This window comes from Panthera leo, chromosome A2 (assembly GCF_018350215.1).
Source record: "Panthera leo isolate Ple1 chromosome A2, P.leo_Ple1_pat1.1, whole genome shotgun sequence".
NCBI lineage: Eukaryota > Metazoa > Chordata > Mammalia > Carnivora > Felidae > Panthera > Panthera leo.
The window spans coordinates 97,031,085-97,050,224 of record NC_056680.1 but is presented as its reverse complement, the minus strand read 5'-3'; the positions used below and the strand labels follow the sequence as shown (position 1 = coordinate 97,050,224).

The window sequence follows — 19,140 nt, the reverse complement described above, 5'->3', positions numbered from 1 at the left end:
AAGACTATTATTTCAAGGTCACCATAACTCTCCCATTGTACATTATACCTCATATCCTAGAGTGTTCGGATTCAGGAAATTTTCTTACTTCTGGCTAATTTTAGGTAAAATCAGTTAAAGAGGTAATTCTGTTTCAAACTAACCCTCCTGGTTTTCAGTGTATGTGTCATTCATACTCCAGTCCATTGGAATGTATCTCACAATCCCCAAACTTCTTCAACTTTACTCTTAGCCAATACTGGTTTATGCAACCATAAAGCATATTAAGGAAATATGTGGATCTCTCCCAAACTTTTAAAATCACCTGACAACATGGGTATCTCAACAACCTCAAAATCCTTAGAGCTGTCAAATCTTTGCTGCAAACATTTAGGCCCAAATATTAGGAAAAAAAAAAAAAAAAAGACAAAACCAAACACAAACAAACTTAGGAAAAACTTCAAAACCAAACTGAGAAAACATACTTACCTTAATTGGAGCACTACTAAATTTAATTTTCCTATTTGCTGGGATGTCTTCTTCTTCTGGCAATCCAACAATTTCCGAGTATTCCATATCTGGTTGATAGTAATTGTTTTCATCACTATCTTCCTGCTCATCCTGTTCAGTGCCTGTCTCTCCCCAGTCTGAATTATACCTGGATCTTACCCTATACACATTATAGTCACTGTGCATGTAAACATGGGAACTCTCAAAATTATTTGAATCTTCGGGTACTTCCTTTCCACAACTGGATCCAGGAGCATCAGCAGAGGTAAAATCACCACCTGCAAGTTCTTTCTTCTGATGCATTGCTGCCTCACTCCCAACTAAATTAGCTTCGGCATCTTCTAAAGGTACATTTTGTGGTGAAAGGATTTCAGACTCTGGCATCGCCTTATTTGCAGCACAAGGTTCCTCAGGAAGATCTCTGTCAATTCTGTCAGGAGTCTCTTGGTTAGATGTGGAGTCCTCGGCTTCCTTGCTCTGCTGTGTTTCTTCACCAAGCACTGAAGCTAGAGAGGTACTTTTCGAAGCCACTTCTGGTACCGGACTTGTATTACTCTTCTGAGCATCCTCTGCATCATCACCGTGTTTGCTTGGAGGAGACCAAGAATCTGAATCCTTAAGGTGACCAAAGGTGTCAAGATTTGTAACAGTAACAGATGGTAGATTCAGGGGATAATGCCCAGTCACTGAGTATTCGTTTTCAGGCTTCTCAGAAACCATGGCACTGGGGGAATCAGTGTTCTCAAATACTGCACTCAGTTGACTCACAGTTGGGGAAACAGCCTCCGTCCGGGAGCTAAGGCTGTCCAAGGAATCAGTACTGCCTCTGTTGGACTTGGAGCCACCCCATTCGTCCTGAGGTTCATTCCCTCCAGCTTTCTCTTTCTTTGGGGAATAGCGGCTGTTTTGTCCTGACTCATGCACACTTCTCTCAAACATCTTCCGAGTTTCTGTGAACTTAGAATATGAAGGGCCATCGTACATTGTGTCAAATCTACTAATTCGTTCTGAAACAGAGGACTCCAACTTAACAACTGAGCCATCTGTTTTTTCCAGGAATTCTTTGGGCCTCATTCTTCTCTGTGGAGATGAAGGTCCACCTTTCCCCCTTGTTTTGGCAATGACCGCAGCATTTTCACTGGGTTCCATACCCATCTGCATAAATAGATTTTTAATTCTGTTGACATTGGAGCCATATTTCCTCCCCCTGCTCTGCTGGGAGCCCTCACCTTCTTTTGTTTTTTGTTCCCCATCTGACTTGGGTTTGTCAAAGGTACTTTTCAGTGCCTGGAACTCAGTTCTATATGCATTCCTGTGAGGAGAGGCACTTCTGAGAGTGGTTCGTTCACCTGAAGACTCGGTTTTCAACATTTTTACTTCAGGGGTGAAAAGCCAATGTTCATAATGACCAGGAAAACACAAACAAAAAAACAAAACACCTCTCTTCTCTAATCACCAAGAGAGTATTTGGTCAAGAAAAAGTACCTCTCAAATGCCATACTGTATCAGTGATCCTCCCAACAGGTGTATTAGGAAATTATTCAGTCAAGAGTTACACAAAATGGCTTTTTCAAAGCAAGACTAGAGGTTCATCTGTAATAGAAAAGAATGAATTTCTGCATTCATTTACTTATTTGAAAATTTACGTTTAGTCAACCAAGAATACACTTTTCAAAGTGACTCAGTCATATATCAAACAGAAAAAAAAATTACTTATTGAAATGGTCATTTAAAAGCCAAGAATTTAAAAGTTATAACTCTGATTGGTCCTTGGTAACAAAAATGTTTCAAACACAATTTGGAGGTCCCTACCGAAATCACACACTAATACACACACGAGTTACACATAAGCACACTACTTTAGACTAAGTTTTGGTTGCTTTTGTGAATGGTCTTAAAAAAAAAAAAAAAAAAACAGCAGTCCCTAGATCTTTAAGATATCATCAAACTGTCCAGGAAAAAAAAAAACAAATTTCATTTGGGATGCTCCACATCAGGTAGAATTTATTCTTTCTGGGTAAGCACAATTCAAAGTTTGGATTCTATGTTTACAAAGTCCATAATATGCCTACAGAGGCTTATTTCACTCTTTCTGGTCCAATATTCTGATTTGCAGCATCCCCAAAACAACATTAGTACATTTCAGACCAAAACAAGCAGAAGAAAGTTCTCACATGAAAGTAACTTTCACTCTAAGTTCAGTTACATCTAATATTTGGAAGTTTCCTAAGAGTGGATAGTATTCATTATAGAGTGAGGTGTAGAATATCATGGGAATAAATGTAGGAGAACGTGACGATCAGAAAGCAAACATAACATGAAACCTCTTCTCATAACCCTGATTTGTTTATTCCTACTTGCCTCTAACTTCCTACAAGCTCAAAATGCAACGCAATGCATGCTTGCTGGTCTCCACTAGCCCACAGCTGGATTTTATATCAATATGCCAGTAATCAAATACTTCAAGAGCTGCTGAGGCGCAGACAATGTCGTGCTAAAGATTTTTCATTTTGTTTTGCTTTGTTTTGTCTTTTAATATTAGGCCGAGCCATATCACCCTCACGCACAATCAGCTGAGGAAGCACACACTTTCACTGAAACCGCCTCCAAACTCGGCTCCTGGCCCAGCACGCATGCATGGCCCATGCAGACAAACAAGAAAGGCTTGAGAGTGTGGTGCCTGTTTTTTGGTAAAGCATCGACAATCTCCTTGTACCCTGACATTTGTTTAAGCCTTACACACCCTCCCCCCCCCCCTACACATACACCCCACTCCCTCCCCGGCCAATTCGAACCCGAGGGGGCGGGGGCGGGGGAGATGAGGCCGCCGGGGGACTCAAAACCTGCCCTCACAAAAGACAAACATAAATAACACCAACTTGAGAGGCAGCCGGTTCCCAAGCCTGGTTCGGGACGCAATCCCTCGGCCCCGGGGCAGGGCCGGGAGAGCAGGTGACGCCAAGCGCTATGGTAGGAGGTCGCAGTCTAGCTTTGTGCCAAAAAGCACCTGAAGTCCTAACACATTGGCTGCGGCTCCCGGCGGCTGCCAGGCGGATCCCAGTGTGGCACCGAGAGAGCCGAGCTCCTTGGCCACATTAAAAAAAGAAAAAGAAAAAAAAATTACAGGGTAATGATAATAAATCCCTTTGTTTTTCCTCCCAATGTGCCAGGAAACAATAGATCCCACTGATAATGCCTCCGATCCTCAACCTATCGCTCCCCAACCACAACCCACCCCCACCCCCAGCCTGCAACTCAGCCTTTGTACATCCCGATTTTTTTCCTCTTCATCTCCACCCTCCCCAACTCCTCGCCCCGCGCACAGCCTCCCCCTTACCCGAGCGGGAGCCGCCGCCGGCGGGGAGGGTCGGACGGCCGCGGCTCCCACCCCCTCCTCAGAGGCGCCCCCCGCCCCACTGTGGCCGCGGCTCTATCCGCGCCGGCCCGCACGGCGCCCCTCCACCCGCCGCTCACGGCGCAGCGCGGAGGGCGGCTGCGGCGGCCGCTTCCACTCGCGCCGCGGCCCCCACGCGCGCCCTGCCCGCGGCGGGCGGCCCCGGGAGGCGCGCTGCGCTCCCCAACGCCATTGCGGGCGGGCGGCGGCCCGGGCCGCGACACGCTCGCCCACTCGGGCCGGCCCGGGGAGGGGGGTCGGGGCGCGGAAGGGGCTTGGCCCACGTGCGGTCACCCGCTGCGGGCCGTTTGGGCCGCCCGGGAGCCAGGGTGTAGTGGGAGAGAGGCCGCAGGGGTGAGGAAGGCCCAGGGTAACAGGTGCCTCACCTCGGCTGATGGGATTAACTCTAGGGCCGCAGAGAGAGGGAGCCCGGCAGCAAAATCCCAGGAGAGGGAGCGAGAGGGAGCCTCTGGCGGCCAACCGAGGGCGAAAAGCACCGGCCCGAGGCGAGGCCGCCCCACCCCCTCGGCCGTAGGCTAGGGGCCTCCCCGGCCTAGGGCAAGGCCTGCCCTTCTGGGGCCCGTCCGCCTTTCTGCTACCGGGGTTGGTTCGGCAGAAACTGGGCTCTAGGTCCGCTTGCTACTGGGCCTGCACAAAGTATGCAGTTAACTTCATGACCCCAGGGCATCTAAAACCCCAGGCTACTCTCCAGGCCGGTTTGGCCCTCACCTAGGCCGCCTTGCCCGGCCTAACACCCACCTTGACCTCAAGTCTCCATTGTTAAAAGGAAAAGGATTAGGAGGTCTTCTGACTTGCTCAGCCCCCCACCCTCCTCTTTTATAAATGCTCAGTGCCCACTCCTACCTCCTCCCTAAAAAGATACCCCAAGTGTCTTTTTTGTGGCAATGTTTCTGAAACTGATCATGTCTGTCAATGTAGATCTTTAAGCCAATCCTCCAAAACCTCCATAGAGTAAAAACGACTAAAGGACAATTTTTCAAGAGGGTAAACCATAACTCTCATAGAAATATAAAATGAAAGTGTGTCCAAAATGCCATTTGGCACATTAATTAGGGAGGGAATCGCAAGATATTACAACCCATTCAAACAAGGATGTGGAAAAGAGACCTTTAGGGACAAACAGCAAAGAGAGAAGACTGGTTAATATTCTATAAGGCACAAAAATTTAATGTTTTGAATTATCTGTTCTACAGGGCAGTAATCAATTGTATCTCTAAACAAAATTATTTTGCATTCCTATAGATAAGAACATTAACATTACCATAAGTTTCTACAGCCTACAGAATAGTAAAATGGCTTTGTCAAAGGCCAAAGGTGCAGACCAAAGGTGTAGAAACAAAAACTCAAAGTCCCGTAGATAACATCCAGCCTTCCATTGAAAGGACACCCAGTGATATTCGCCCATTTCAAAGTCTTACACCAGTTTTCCCAACAGAGCTGTTATTGTCTGCATTTTCCGGATGGGAAAACTGAGGTTTAGGTTTTATAACTTACCCACAGCTTTATCAACTAGTAAATAATTAAAGTCCGATATGAACTCCAGCAAGTCTGTATACAGAATCTCTACTCTGGGAGCAAAATCTCTTGCTTAATTTCAAAAGGCCTTTGTAGCTACTCAATTCTATGTATCTTTCATTTTGAACAGTGAAATTTTTTCAAGTTTCACCAAATTCTGGGTGCTTTCCCAAGAAATTGGCACTCTCTGTCTACAAGTGGATGTCACTTCTATAAGCATAAACAGATGTAGCAGGCAACGTGAGGGGGCTGTGGTTCTAGTCTCCACTTTTGGAAAGAACATTTGTGCTGTCTGGGATAATTTAGTGGAAAAGTTCCTGTCACTTATTTGCAGTATGGAAACCATGTTTTTTAGGAGAATAACCTAAATAAATGCAAGAACCTAATCACTGAGTTCTGTCTGTAGAAGAGGGGGCAGAGTTGGCAATAAAATCAGTCTTACACCTCTTTGCAAAAAGATGATTCATACAGAAAAGCAGCCTAAAGAATTTGGTTGCTTTGGGTTTCTTTTCTTTTCTTTTCTTTCTTTCTTTCTTTTTTTTTTTTTTTTTTTATGTGAACCTTCTGGAAAAATTCATAATACTGAAGGAATGAATGACAGTTTTTAAAACATCATGCTGATAATTTTAAGATTTCTGGATTGCCCATAATCTATTTTACATTTCTAACACATTTCTGAATGTTTCAAGGGTCTACTAGCTCATTTAAATGTGGCTATTTAAATTAACTAAAATTAAATACAATTAAAAATTCAGTTTCTTAGTCCCACTAGTCACATTTGAAGGACTCAGTAGCTATAAGTGGTTAGTGGCTACCATGTTACATGGTGTAGATACAGAACATTTCCATCACAGAAATGTCTTTCAGACAGCGCTATCCTGGACAACATTTGTATTTCTATAAATTAGAAAAGATATACTGACTTTATAAGGGTTATAATGATCAATAGATCATTAGTGTATTGAGGATTCAAGGTCATAAATTTTGCATGTTCCAATTGGAAAGGGGCTGGAGGAGTATTAGGGTGTAAAAGATGATATTTAGTATTGATATGTGAGATATACAAAGTACACTTTGGAGGGGGAGTGATTTTCACATATAATTTCTTTCATAAATCCTGGAGAATATTGTGAGCTATTATTCTTATTTCCTTTGTAACAAGTAACACCATGACTAGTAAAAATGGACCATAAGATTTGTCAATAAAAGTACAAAAGGTGGGATGCCTGGATGGCTCAGTCAATAGAGCACGCAACTCTTGATCTCAGGGTTATGAGTTCAAGCCCCATGTTGGGCATAGAACCTACTTAAAAATTTTTTTAATTAAAAAAATTAATTTAATTTAAATTAATTAATTTAAAAAATTTTTAAGTATAAAATGTATTTTATGTTGCTTCAGGGGTTTGCTCAATGTATTCTTTAAGTTTTCATAATTGGTACTCTGAGTAACTGGTCAAATATTAAATTATTCATGTGTGTAAGTGAAACATCGGGTGCAGTTATAAAATTAAGCCTAAATCAAGCCTGAATCAAATGTTAAGACTAGGTTAAATTAAGCTAAACTGGAAGACTGCCTATCACTCCTTAAAGCAGGAAGGCCCCGGGCTAATTTGTATGTTAACAGAGGGTCACAGAGAGAAAAGAATAGAGCAAAGTTAAGGTGTCTACAGTTTCTTTATGGAATAGGCAAAGTAATGGAAGAGCAATTTGTATAGGTAAGTTTACACATAACTTTAGCATAAAAGGATATTTTACTTTTACTACTGTTTCTTTACCAATACTAATAAGAAAAATGTGTTCAGAGGTGCCTGGGTGGCTCAGTAGGTTAAGCGTCTGACCCTGATTTCAGTGCAGGTCAAGATCTCAAGGTTTGTGAATTTGAGCCCTACCTCGGGCTTTGTGCTGACAGCATGAGGAGCCTGCGTGGAATTCTGTCTCTCCTCTCTCTGGCCCTCCCGGCCATCACCACCATCTGACCCCTTGTGCTCTCACTCTCATCTAAGTTCTCTCTCAAAATAAATACACTTAAAAAAAAAAAGAAAGAAAGAAAGAAAGAAAGAAAGTATTGATAGTAATGAAATAATGAAGCAACTTTTTTACCAAAAGTTTATAACTGCTTATTTCACATTTGCAAATATCAGGGTGCTTTGTCCCCTTCAGATGTAAATGTTGGTATTCAGTTATCTTAAAGGTCCACCATTTAAAATAACCATGTACTGTATTTTTTCTTTATTTTTTTTAATGTTTATTTATTTTTGAGAGAGAAAGAGAGGTGCACAAGCAGGGGAGGGGCAGAGAGAGAGAGGGAGACAGAGGCTCCAAGCAGGCCCAACGCTGTCAGCACAGAGCAGGTCATGGGCTCAAACCCAGAACCCTAAAATCAGGACCTGAGCCAATGAGCCACCCAGGCGCCTCTATCTTACAGTAAGTATTTCAGTCTTTTGATATTTCACACACACTCCACTGTAGAGGTGAAATATTATTTCTGTAAAATAGTGAGAGTCTTCAGGCTTGCGTTCAGAATACATCAGAGATCTCTATTATCAGTCTGATTTTATGATACTAACTATAAAATTAAGCTTAAATCAATAAATTTTCTATCTAGAAGGTGTCATTGCTTCCTAGATAAAGTGATAATGATTCAGCATTGCTTTCTACCTACATTCATGGCTTGAGCATGCCATTGAAAATTTATACCATTATTTTGATCCATTTCTCATTCTATAATACATCCACTATCTTGGCTTTTCAGCCTAAAAGTAGGCTCATGGTAGGTTTGGCTACTTACTTTTATTTGCTACAAGTAATAAACCATAGAACTTCTTGGGATTCCTATTAATACCTTAGTTCTACAAATAAAGAATAATAGATTTACACAGTGTGATTAGGCCGAAGTGATGCATCTTCTCTTTTTTCCCTTTTTTTACTTTACGGTTGCCCACACAAAACACAGTAAACCAAGAGTTTTATTGGACTCTACATTGGTAAGATGTTTTCATTACTGTCACTGCTTCTAAGCTTGAAACAATAGCTATTCCAATCATTCTTCTCAGTTTTCAGTTTTATAATGGTATAAAATGCATGTTAAAAACAAATGTGAGGTCTTTATCTATTTCTACAGAAGCCCATTTTACTTTCAGCAGATTAGCCCCTCTGGCAGAAGGATTCTGGTGGTGGTACTCTATCTGCCAATCCTCCACCCACAGGGTGCACCTGAACTCTGGCATCCATGGGATTGACGTGTTGTCTGCTCTGCCTCAGAATAACTTTATATTTCAAGACAGAAACAAAAAGGGAGAAGCAACGTAATCCTTCACTGAAAGAAGTTAGCAAAATGTCAAATTGAAATTCAAATTGAAAACATTTTACTGGAATTCATATTCACTATTCTTTTACCTTAGAAATGCTAAGCGAATTTCTCAAGCCATATGATAGCATAGCTCTTTGCACACAACTGTTGGAGGAAATAGTTGTCCCAAACACTCTTATTGTAAAATATGGAGAAAGGAAACGAAGAATAACAAAGGTGTGTCAGTAGCTTCTCTATTCCATGGCATTAGTCTTGGTGAATTAATTATTAAAGTAAATAAAGTTTGTTTACAATTAAGCAGGAAATTTCTCTGACTTTATTTCCATTTCCAGTCTAGTTCTCATAACAGAACTAGACCATGAGGAGGTCCATTACAGACCCATTTGGTATAAAATCCAAGTTATAATAAACTGCACTTAAAAAAAAAAAACCCTAGGGGCGCCTGGGTGGCTCAGTCGGTTGAGCTTCCGACTTTGGCTCAGGTCATGATCTCACGGTCTGTGAGTTGGAGTCCCACGTCATGCTCTCTGCTGACAGCTCAGAGCCTGGAGCCTGCTTCAGATTCTGTGTCTCCCTATCTCTCTGACCCGTCCCCTTCATGCTCTGTCTCTGTCTCAAAAATAAATAAACATTTAAAAAAAATAAAAAAAAAAACCTAGTATTTGAACTGCACCTGTGATTGATTATCTACTTTTAGAAAAAATAAAAAATTTGCACTGAAGTTGTTCTTACATTTTCCATAGGTTCTTAGCCATAATCCTGATGTCCAGCATAGACTTTTATCAATTAGCATTATTTTAACGTAAAGTTTGAAAATATATCATAATGCCTTACATGTTTCTATACCATTAATTTTGGAATTGGATGAATAATAAACAAATATTTACCCTAATCACTGGGCAGATCTAGAGAAACCAATACTCTTATTCATGTCCTAGGACAGTACCCAGCACTGTAATTGTATTTGGAAGTGTTGCTGATCTTTGTTTCTTGATTAAGCCATTACAAATTTCTTCACTCAACTAGTGTCTTTGATTAGATTCTAAATGTGTGGATGGATCACATACTTTCTGGGCTTTCTTGGTATTGTTAGAAGAAAATACTTCCAAACTGAAATTATAAGACTATAGCTTTCTAAAAATGTATTTGTATAAGTTAAAATAAAGCAGTTAGTCCAGAAAATCTTGTGTCTTAATCCTGCTCTTGATTTTTGTTTAATAGAACAAAACACTGTTAAATTCTACATTAATAATGCTCTGCCCTACAAACCAAGTGTTTACTCCCTTACCAAGTTACTTTTTTTTTTAATGTTTATTGTTCAGAGAGAGAGAGAGAGAGTGTGAGCAGGGGAGGGGCAGAGAGAGAGGGAGACACAGAATTCTAAGCAGGCTCCAGGCTCTGAGCTGTCAGCACAGAGCCCAATGCGGGGCTCAAATCTTCGAACTGCAAGATTATGACCTCAGGCAAAGTCCAATGCTTAACCGACTGAGCTGCCCAGGCACCCCTACCAAGTTACTTTTAAAAGAAAGCCATGGACACCATGGACACAGTGGTATATGTCCATGCAAAAAGTCAATATGCTATTTATTTCCCATATTGAATTGTGACCAAAACTGAAATAAGAATGTAAACATCTTATTTATTTTATGAATACAGAAACAGCATAGTGAACAGTTGAAAACAGCCTAACACCTAGCTGAATCCTCAAAGGAAATGAAATTCATATTTTATGATACTGAGAATAGAAACAAACACATTAATGTGAAATGAAATTGAGCTGATATTAATTAAAATTTTAGAAGGGAGTTCAATACTACAGTTTCAACAAAACAAAAACAAGATATCATCTTTGCCAGGAATGTAAATTTGACCTGTTGTAGCTTTAAAGGGAAGGGAACCAAGTTTCAAGGATTTTAAAAGAATTTTTGCATTTCTCTAGAATTTAACAAGCTACTCTGCCATGATTTTGTGAAGACTGCCTGAATAATTTTCTTATAATAAATTACATGTATTTAAGTACAATGTACTATGATACAATTTAGCAAAGTATACATATTTTGCAAATTCATAAATTGAGCTCATCTCAAGAGCCTCAGAGATTAAGCAAAGCCAACGACACACAACCAAATGACAGACTACCACATGCTCACCCAGAGTAGAGTTGGACCAAGGCCAAATGAGGCATTTAGGTGTATAAATAGTTATTATGTGATGTAGCTTTATTTTCTGAAAGCCAGTGCACCTTTAAAAATCTAGCACTAAGATTAAAATTGACACTGAGATACTCTCAGATGAGTGCTGACCCAGAAATTTACATATTTACATAAAGACACAGTTTCCAAAATATTTGTACATAATCGTCACCTCACTGAAACCTTTCTGATCACAAGGTCAATGCGTACTATTATGACTTTTATTTTGCTTTCACTGAAATTTTCTCCAACTATGGAAGATTTGACTTCTCTGCAAGATTCTAACCATGTGTTTGGGGATGTAAACCTAAGAAATACAAGAAGCAAACCACTCAGAACTGACACAAAATGTTTCTTAGAAATCACTATCTTTTAGGCTCACCATGCAGAAATCAGATACACAATTGATTTTGAATAGTTCTTGGTAGGACTTAGAAATTAAAAGAAAAAACATAAATGCCTTGTATATTAGTTAAGTTCAAAAGAAAACAGTTATGTGATTTATAGAATTTTTTTTTTAATTTTTTCAACGTTTATTCATTTTTGAGAGACAGAGACAGAGTGCAAGCGGGGGAGGAGCAGAGAAAGAGCCCTAGAATCTGAAGCAATCTTCAGCTCTGAGCTGTCAGCACAGGGCCCAACACTGGCTTATACTCACGGACCAGGACTCACGGACCGCGAGATCATGACCTGAGCCGAAGTTGGATGCTTAACGGACTGAGCCACCCAGGTGCTCCTAGAAACTTTATTAAATAATAAAACTCTGCTATATTCTTTGCTCATAGAAAATTTGACTCTCTGGATTTAATTCCCTGGCATAGTGTGAGGCATGAAAGACAAATGTTAGCTACCCTTGGCTTGGTAAAGAATGCTTGGATAATAATATAAGAAAACACATAAATTATATTGCAATATTTAGAAAATATTTCCCTTTGTTAGTGGTATTGTATCCACTATATCCAAACCTTGTGTGAAAATCGGAATCACCTAGAGAGCTTGATCAGATTCAAACACCTGGATCCTATGCCAGCCCTCCTAATAAGAATCTCTGGGGTGGAATCTAGTAAATTCCAAAATGTCCCAAAGGTGATTCTGTTGTACAGCTGGACTGAGGATGGATGTTTGGGAAACACTAGATGATATAACTGATATTAGAATCTAATAAGTTGCTAATGTCTAGCGTGTCCCTACAGTTCTTATTCTTGAATCACTATTTGGTGACCACAGTATAGAGGGTTGTCATCTATGTGGGGAAGCTTCTGGGACCATGAATAGGAGGTATCAGAAGCCATGCTACACCATCTTCTCTGCTATGTTTTTGGTTGTGGAGTTCCCCTCTTAGCTTAATGTTAAGCTATAACATTATTTTGGTTAACATAATGGCAACCATTGCTTAAAGTACTGTTTTGATTGGCTCTCTACACTGATTCAAGCAGGCTAGAAAAATTTATAAATGTGGTACTCAACATTTCTAAGAATTATGAGGTCTCCTTGAGTCCTTCTGCTCAAAACTTTCCTCTAACTTCAAAACTATCCATGAAAATTTTAATCTCTTAGACAGAATGCGTTTAAATTTGAGGGGCACCTGGGGGGCTCAGTCAATTGAGTGTCCATCTCTTGATTTCGGTTCAGGTCATGATCTCGCAGTTCATGAGTTTGAGACTTACATTGGGCTCTGTGCTGACAGTGCAGAGCCTGCTTAAGATTCTCACTCTCCCTCTCTGCCCCTCCCCTGCTTGTATTCTCTCTGTCTCTTTCTCTCTCTCTCTCAAAAGAAATAAACTTAAAAAAAAAAAAAAAGAATGTATTTAAATCTGAGAGTACAGTGATATGTTAGCTACCTTTGTTGAGATTTCAGAATTTTTTGGACCAACTGGTGAATACTTCTCAGAGCCACTGAACCTCTAATTCCATCAGAAAATGCAGAAGTTTTGGAGGCAGACAAATATTGAGCATGTTGTTGAAGAACTTTTTTAAACAGGTAAAATCATGACTCCCATGCAGATTTAAAAATAAAAACATGTTCACGATTTTCATTCGTTAATGAGGAAACTGGCAAGATATTACAACCAGTTCAAGGGAGAGTATTTTTAAAAAACACACATATATAGATCAGAAATATGGAAATTCATGTATACATGAAAACAAAAGTGGTAGGTCTAGAGATGGGAATTATTTTGCATTGCTATCAGCTACCTATACTTTAAAGAGTTGTAAAATAGCTCAAAGACAATGAGAAACCAGAATCAGATCCCTGAAGGAATGTGATCTAAGCAATGCATAGTTTTCTGTTGAAGCATAATGTTCTTTTTACAATGTCAGACATCCACAAGGTTTCCCTTCTTTATTTTCAAACACTTACATTAGCAATCTTTGGCCTATACACAGAAATGTTTGCAACAGCATTATTAACAAATAGCCAAAGAAGGAAAGCAACACAAGTGTCCATCAAATGATGAATAAATAAAATATTGCATATCTATACAATGGAATATATTTGGCAACAAAAAGAAATGAAGTACCGATGCATGCTATAACATGAATAAAGCTTGCAAACATTAAGCAAAATTAAAGAAGTTGATTACAAACGGCCACATACTGTATGATTCCATTTACACAAAATGTCAGAATAGGTAAACCTGTAGACAGAAATTAGATTAGCTCTTGCTTAAGGCTGGGACTAGAGGTATGGAGCTGGGACAGCTAATGTGTATGGAGTTTCTTTTAGGGGATTAAAAAGTGTTCTAGGGGCATCTGGGTGGCTCAGTCGGTTAAGCGTCCGACTTCGGCCCAGGTCATGATCTCACAGTTCCTGAGTTTGAGCCCCGTGTGGGGCTCTGTGCTGACAGCTCAGAGCCTGGAGCCTGCTTCAGATTCTGTGTCTCCCTCTCTCTCTGACCCTCCCCTGTTCATGTTCTGTCTCTCTCTGTCTCAAAAATAAATAAACGTTTGGGGCGCCTGAGTGGCTCAGTCGGTTAAGTAGCCGACTTCGGCTCAGGTCATGATCTCACGGTCCGTGAGTTCGAGCCCCACGTCGGGCTCTGTGCTGACAGCTCAGAGCCTGGAGCCTGTTTCAGATTCTGTGTCTCCCTCTCTCTGACCCTCCCCCGTTCATGCTCTGTCTCTCTCTATCTCAAAATTAAATAAACATTAAAATAAATAAATAAATAAATAAACGTTTAAAAAAAAAAGTGTTCTAAACTTTGTGGTGGTGGTTGCACAATCTTGTGAATATACTAAAACACATCGATTTGTACACTTTAGATGGGCCAAATGTATGTATATTATATCTGTGTGTGTGGATAGATCTATCTATCTATCTATCTATGTATCTATCTATATTAAAGCTGTAAGAAAAACTCTTTGGCTAATCTATAATGAACTCCACAGCCCCCCAATCAACTGCCTAGATTTAGTATGATCTCCATATTTCAAACTGAGTTATTTTATTGATTAATGCTATTGTCTTTCACTGAATGGTTCTCTTAAGGTACTAGATATGTCAGCCAGGGCTAATTCTTATTATAGCTTAAGAATTGCTAAGCTATGGGGCACCTGGGTGGCTCATTTGGGTAAGCATCCCACTTTGGCTCAGGTCATGATCTCACAGTTTGTGGGTTCGAGCCCCACATTGGGCTCTGTGCTGACAGCTCAGAGCCTGGAGCCTGCTTCAGATTCTATGTCTCTCTCTCTCTCTCTCTCTCTGCCCCTCCCTTGCTCATGCTCTCTCTCACTCTCTCTCCCAAATAAACATTAAAAAAATTAAAATAAAAAGGAATTGCTAGGCTAAAACTAAGTGGAATAATTTAAATTCCACAGTTATATGAGAGCCTATACACCATACGTAAACAAAATTGGAAATAAAAAATGTGTTTCATCAAAGTATCAAAACATTAGATCAATAATTTCATTCTGTGTTGAAATTTACAGAATCTGTGACTTAAGCTAAAGTTAACTATTCCTTGCTTAAAAATTCTTTTTGACCTTACCACACTGGATAAAAATGTATAAGAGGCTAACACAGAGTATTATCTCAAAGCCAGTTTTCATTGTTAAAAGTGTGATTGTCTCCTAGTCAATTTTCATTGTTTCATTTTCCTTATTGTAAGTGTGACTCCATAAATAAAAACTTTAAAAAAATTTTTTTAAGGGGCACCTGGGTGGTGCAGTGGGTCAAGCGTCCGACTCTTGATCTCAGCTCAGGTCATGATCTCATGACTCGTGAGTTCAAGCCCTACATTGGGCTTAGTGCTGATGGTGCGGAGCCTCCTTGAGATTCTGTCTCTCCTTCTCTCTGACCCTCCCCCCACTTGTGCTCTCTCTCCCTCTCTCTCTCTCTCAAAATAAATAAATAAAAACTTTAAAAAAAATTTTTTATAGTGTGATTTCATCTTGAGAAAGAAAAGCAAAGCTGGAGGCCTCACACCTTCTGATTTTAAAACATATTATGAAGCTATAGTAATCAAAATACTATGATACTGGCAAGAAGATATATAGACCAATAGGACAGAATAGAGAATCCAGAAATAAGCTCTTACACATATGACCAAATGATCTTCAATGAAAGTGCCAAGGCTATACAAGGGGGAAAGGACAGTTTCTCTAATTAATGGTGTGGGGAAAATAGAATATAAAGCTTCAAAAGAAGGAAGTTGGACCCTTATGTTACACCATATACAAAAATGAACTCAATGGATTAAAGACCTAAATGTAAGACCTGAATCTATAAAACTCCTAGAAGAAAACATATGGGAAACATTTCATGACATTGGAATTGGCAATGATTTATTGGATATGAAACCAAAAACACAGGTGACAAAAGCAAAAGCAGGCAGATATAACTGTATTAACTGGAAAGTTTCGTGAAGCAAAGGAAACAACAGAGTGAAAAGGCAACCTACAAAATTGGAGAAAATACTTGCAAACCATGCATCTGACAAGAGGTTACTATCCAGAATATGTAAAGAACTCCTACAACTCAATAATAAAAAATAATAATAATTAATTTTAAGAGGAACAAATGACTCAGACATTTCTCCAAAGAAGATATACAAATGACCAGCGAGCATATTAAAAGATGCTCAATATCACTAATCATCAGGGAAATGCAAATCAAAACTGCAATGAGATATCACCTCATGCCAATTAGAATGGCTATTATCAAAACAAAATCAAAAACAAAATTCGCACTGGCAATGAGGATGTGAAGAAATTGAAACCCTTGTGCACAGTTGGTGGGAACATAAATTGGCACAGCCACTATGGAAAACAGTATGGAGGCTTCTCAAAGATAGTTTTTTTATTATTATGTAGGAAAAATTTATTATTTTTTAAATTTAAATTTTAGTTAACATACAGTGGGATATTGGCTTCAGGAGTAGAATTCAGTGATTTACCACTTACATACAACACCCATTGCTCATCATAACAAGTGCCCTCCTTAGTAACCATCACCTATCTAGCCTATCTCCCACCCCTCTCCCTCTGTCAACCCATAGATTGTCCTCTATCATTAAGAGTCTCGTGTGGTTGGTTTCTGTCTCTTCTCTTCCCCCCTTCCCCACTTCCCATATGCTCATCTGTTTTGTTTCTTAAATTCCACATATGAGTGAAATCACATGGTATTTTTCTTTCTCTGATTGATTTATTTCGCTTAGCATAATACATTCTAGCTGCCATGTCATGGCAAATAGCAAGCTTTCATCTTTTTTGGCAGCTGAGTAATACTCCATTTTATATATATACCACATCTTCTTTGTCCATCAGTCAATGAACATTTTGGCTCTCTCCATAGTTTGGCTATTGTTGACCCTCAAAAATGTTTAGATAGAATTACCAAATCTTTCGGTAATCCCACTTCTGGGTATTTACCCAAAATAATTGAAAATAGAATCTTGAAGAGATATTTGCACACCAATGTTCGTTGCAGTGTTATTCATAATAGCCAAGATGTGGAAACAACCTAAATGTCCATCAACAGAAGAATGGATGGAGAAAATGTGGTATATGCGTACAATGTTCAGCCTTTAAAACGAAGGAAACAGGGGCGCCTGGGTGGCTCAGTCAGTTGAGCGACCGACTTCAGCTCAGGTCATGAACTCATGGTTTGTGAGTTCGAGCCCCAAGTGGGACTCTGTGCTGACAGCTCATAGTATGGAGCCTGCTTCGGATTCTGTGTCTCCCTCTCTCTCTGCTCCTCCCCCACTCATGCTCTGTCTCTCTGTCTCAGAAATAAATAAATATTAAAAAAATAATAAAAAGAAGGAAATCTTGTCATCTGCTACAACCTTAATTGCATTATGCTAAGTGAAATAAGCCAGTCACAAAATGATAAACGCTGCATGATTCTACCCATAGGAGGTATCTGAAATAGTCAAACTCTTAGAAACAAAGAGAGTAGAATAATGGTTGCCAGGAGTTGGGGAGGAGAGGCAAAAGAGGAATGGTTCAATGGACAGAGTTTCAGTTTTACAAAATGAAAAAGTTCTAGAGTTCTGTTGCACCACAATGTGTATGCAGTTAATACTACTGCATTGCACAATTTTTAAAAGCTGATAATAAATTTATGTTACGTCTTTTTGACCACAATAGAAAGAAGTGTGATTCTGTCTGCAAGGTGAACCTGTAACAAAGAAAACCAATTTTACATGTATGACAGTCCCTGGAGAATCATCAAAATCAAGGTTAATTGGCAGGAGAAGGTAATTCATACACAAGTGTATTTTGCCAGGTTCCACATTTCTAGCTTCACAAATGCCTCAGAAGGTATGGAAATTACTTCCTTACTTTTCAGGGACTTTATTACACAGCTGGGTTATAAAACCTAAGTTCCAAATACTTTGCAAGTATATAAATGCTTAAGCTCTTGTAACCTTGACTTTTGTACTTGTAATTTCAGGTCTGACTACACTAATGCAGAACAAAACGTCAAACAACTATTTCCTCATAAATCCAGATGCCATTTTGATTCTGATTCCTCTTCAGGGTAGTGAATTAGGTGGAGACACTGTGTCCAGTCTCATAAGGAATGATTTCAGCTGGTCGAATAAACTCAGATTTATCTTTACTCTGATGAATGAGATATTGTCAGTTCTCTGGTATTTCTTCCATAAAGTTAATCCCCTAAACTTGAGCCACAGAGGTCTCTGATCATGTTGAACTCTGGAGTTCTTATGTCATTGGGCCTTACCTCTCCCTATCTTGAGACTCTTTCTCTCATCATTCTTACCAGAAAATAACAGTAGGAACTGTGTATCTAGTTAAATTTGAACATCTATAAATGCCAAATACATGTTCATTTCACTGTTTGACTTTAACCTAAGGAATCAAGTTGCATTTATTTACTTTTTTGAAAAGCAAATTAATAATACATTTTATAGGTCTAATGCATATCAGGCAGCTTGGTTATTGGCCTGAAACTTTACATTTAGTTTCATTAAATATTAAAAATTTTAAAATATTTCTTGTAAACTAGACTGAAATTCTAAATGTGTTAAAACTTTTCCTGTATATTTAGGTGTATACTAGCTTTTTTAAACAGATTTTTTCTTTTTTTTTTTTTTTTAACATTTATTTATTTTTGAGACAGAGAAAGAGCATGAACGGGGGAGGGTCAGAGAGAGAGGGAGACACAGAATCCGAAACAAGCTCCAGGCTCTGAGCGGTCAGCACAGAGCCCGACGTGGGGCTCGAACTCACGGACTGTGAGATCATGACCTGAGCCGAAGTCGGACGCTCAACCGACTGAGCCACCCAGGCACCCCTTTAAACAGATTTTTTTAATGTTAATTTATTTTTGAGAGAGAGAGAGGGAGAGGGTGAACGGGGAGAGTGGTAGAGAGAGAGATAGAGAGAAAAAGAGAATCCCAAGCAGGCTCTGCACTGTAAGTGCAGAGCCTGATGTGGGTGGGGCTCAAACCCACAAACCGTGAGATCATGACCTGAGCTGAAATCAAGAGTTGGACACTTAACCAACCAACTGAGCCACACAGGTGCCCCAGTATACACTCGTTTATAAAACAAATGTGAGAAAACAGGTTACCATGTCAATGGTGTACTGATAATGCTTAACAACAGGCTTTGCACAGGGATTAGGGGGGCCCGGGGGTTTGCAGTATTTGCCAATTTCCATGGTGTCATTATTCCAACCATGGCTAGTTTCAAACTACCAACATATAATTCCTGAAAATTTAACAGTCAGCTCTCAAGCCAATAGAATC

The 19,140-nt window shown here is 39.6% G+C and overlaps 1 protein-coding gene across 11 annotated transcripts in view; it reads right to left on the bottom strand.

Annotated features, from left to right (window-relative positions):
- PPP1R9A (protein phosphatase 1 regulatory subunit 9A) overlaps positions 1-4,604 on the bottom strand; it is a 329,127-nt gene extending 324,523 nt beyond the window's left edge. For 5 of the 11 annotated variants that reach the window (XM_042918070.1, XM_042918091.1, XM_042918109.1 and 2 more), the window contains exons 1-3: positions 3,827-3,905; positions 3,369-3,574; positions 469-2,082 (exon numbers count right to left, since the gene is read on the bottom strand). In XM_042918070.1, the coding sequence (XP_042774004.1) occupies positions 469-1,860 (1,392 nt within the window). In that variant the 5' untranslated portion in view covers positions 1,861-2,082; positions 3,369-3,574; positions 3,827-3,905. Of the gene's footprint in view, positions 1-468; positions 2,083-3,368; positions 3,575-3,826; positions 3,913-4,269 lie in introns of those variants that run through there. The other 6 variants (XM_042918092.1, XM_042918100.1, XM_042918129.1 and 3 more) reach the window with 4 other exon arrangements.
- Positions 4,605-19,140: the final 14,536 nt, after the last annotated feature.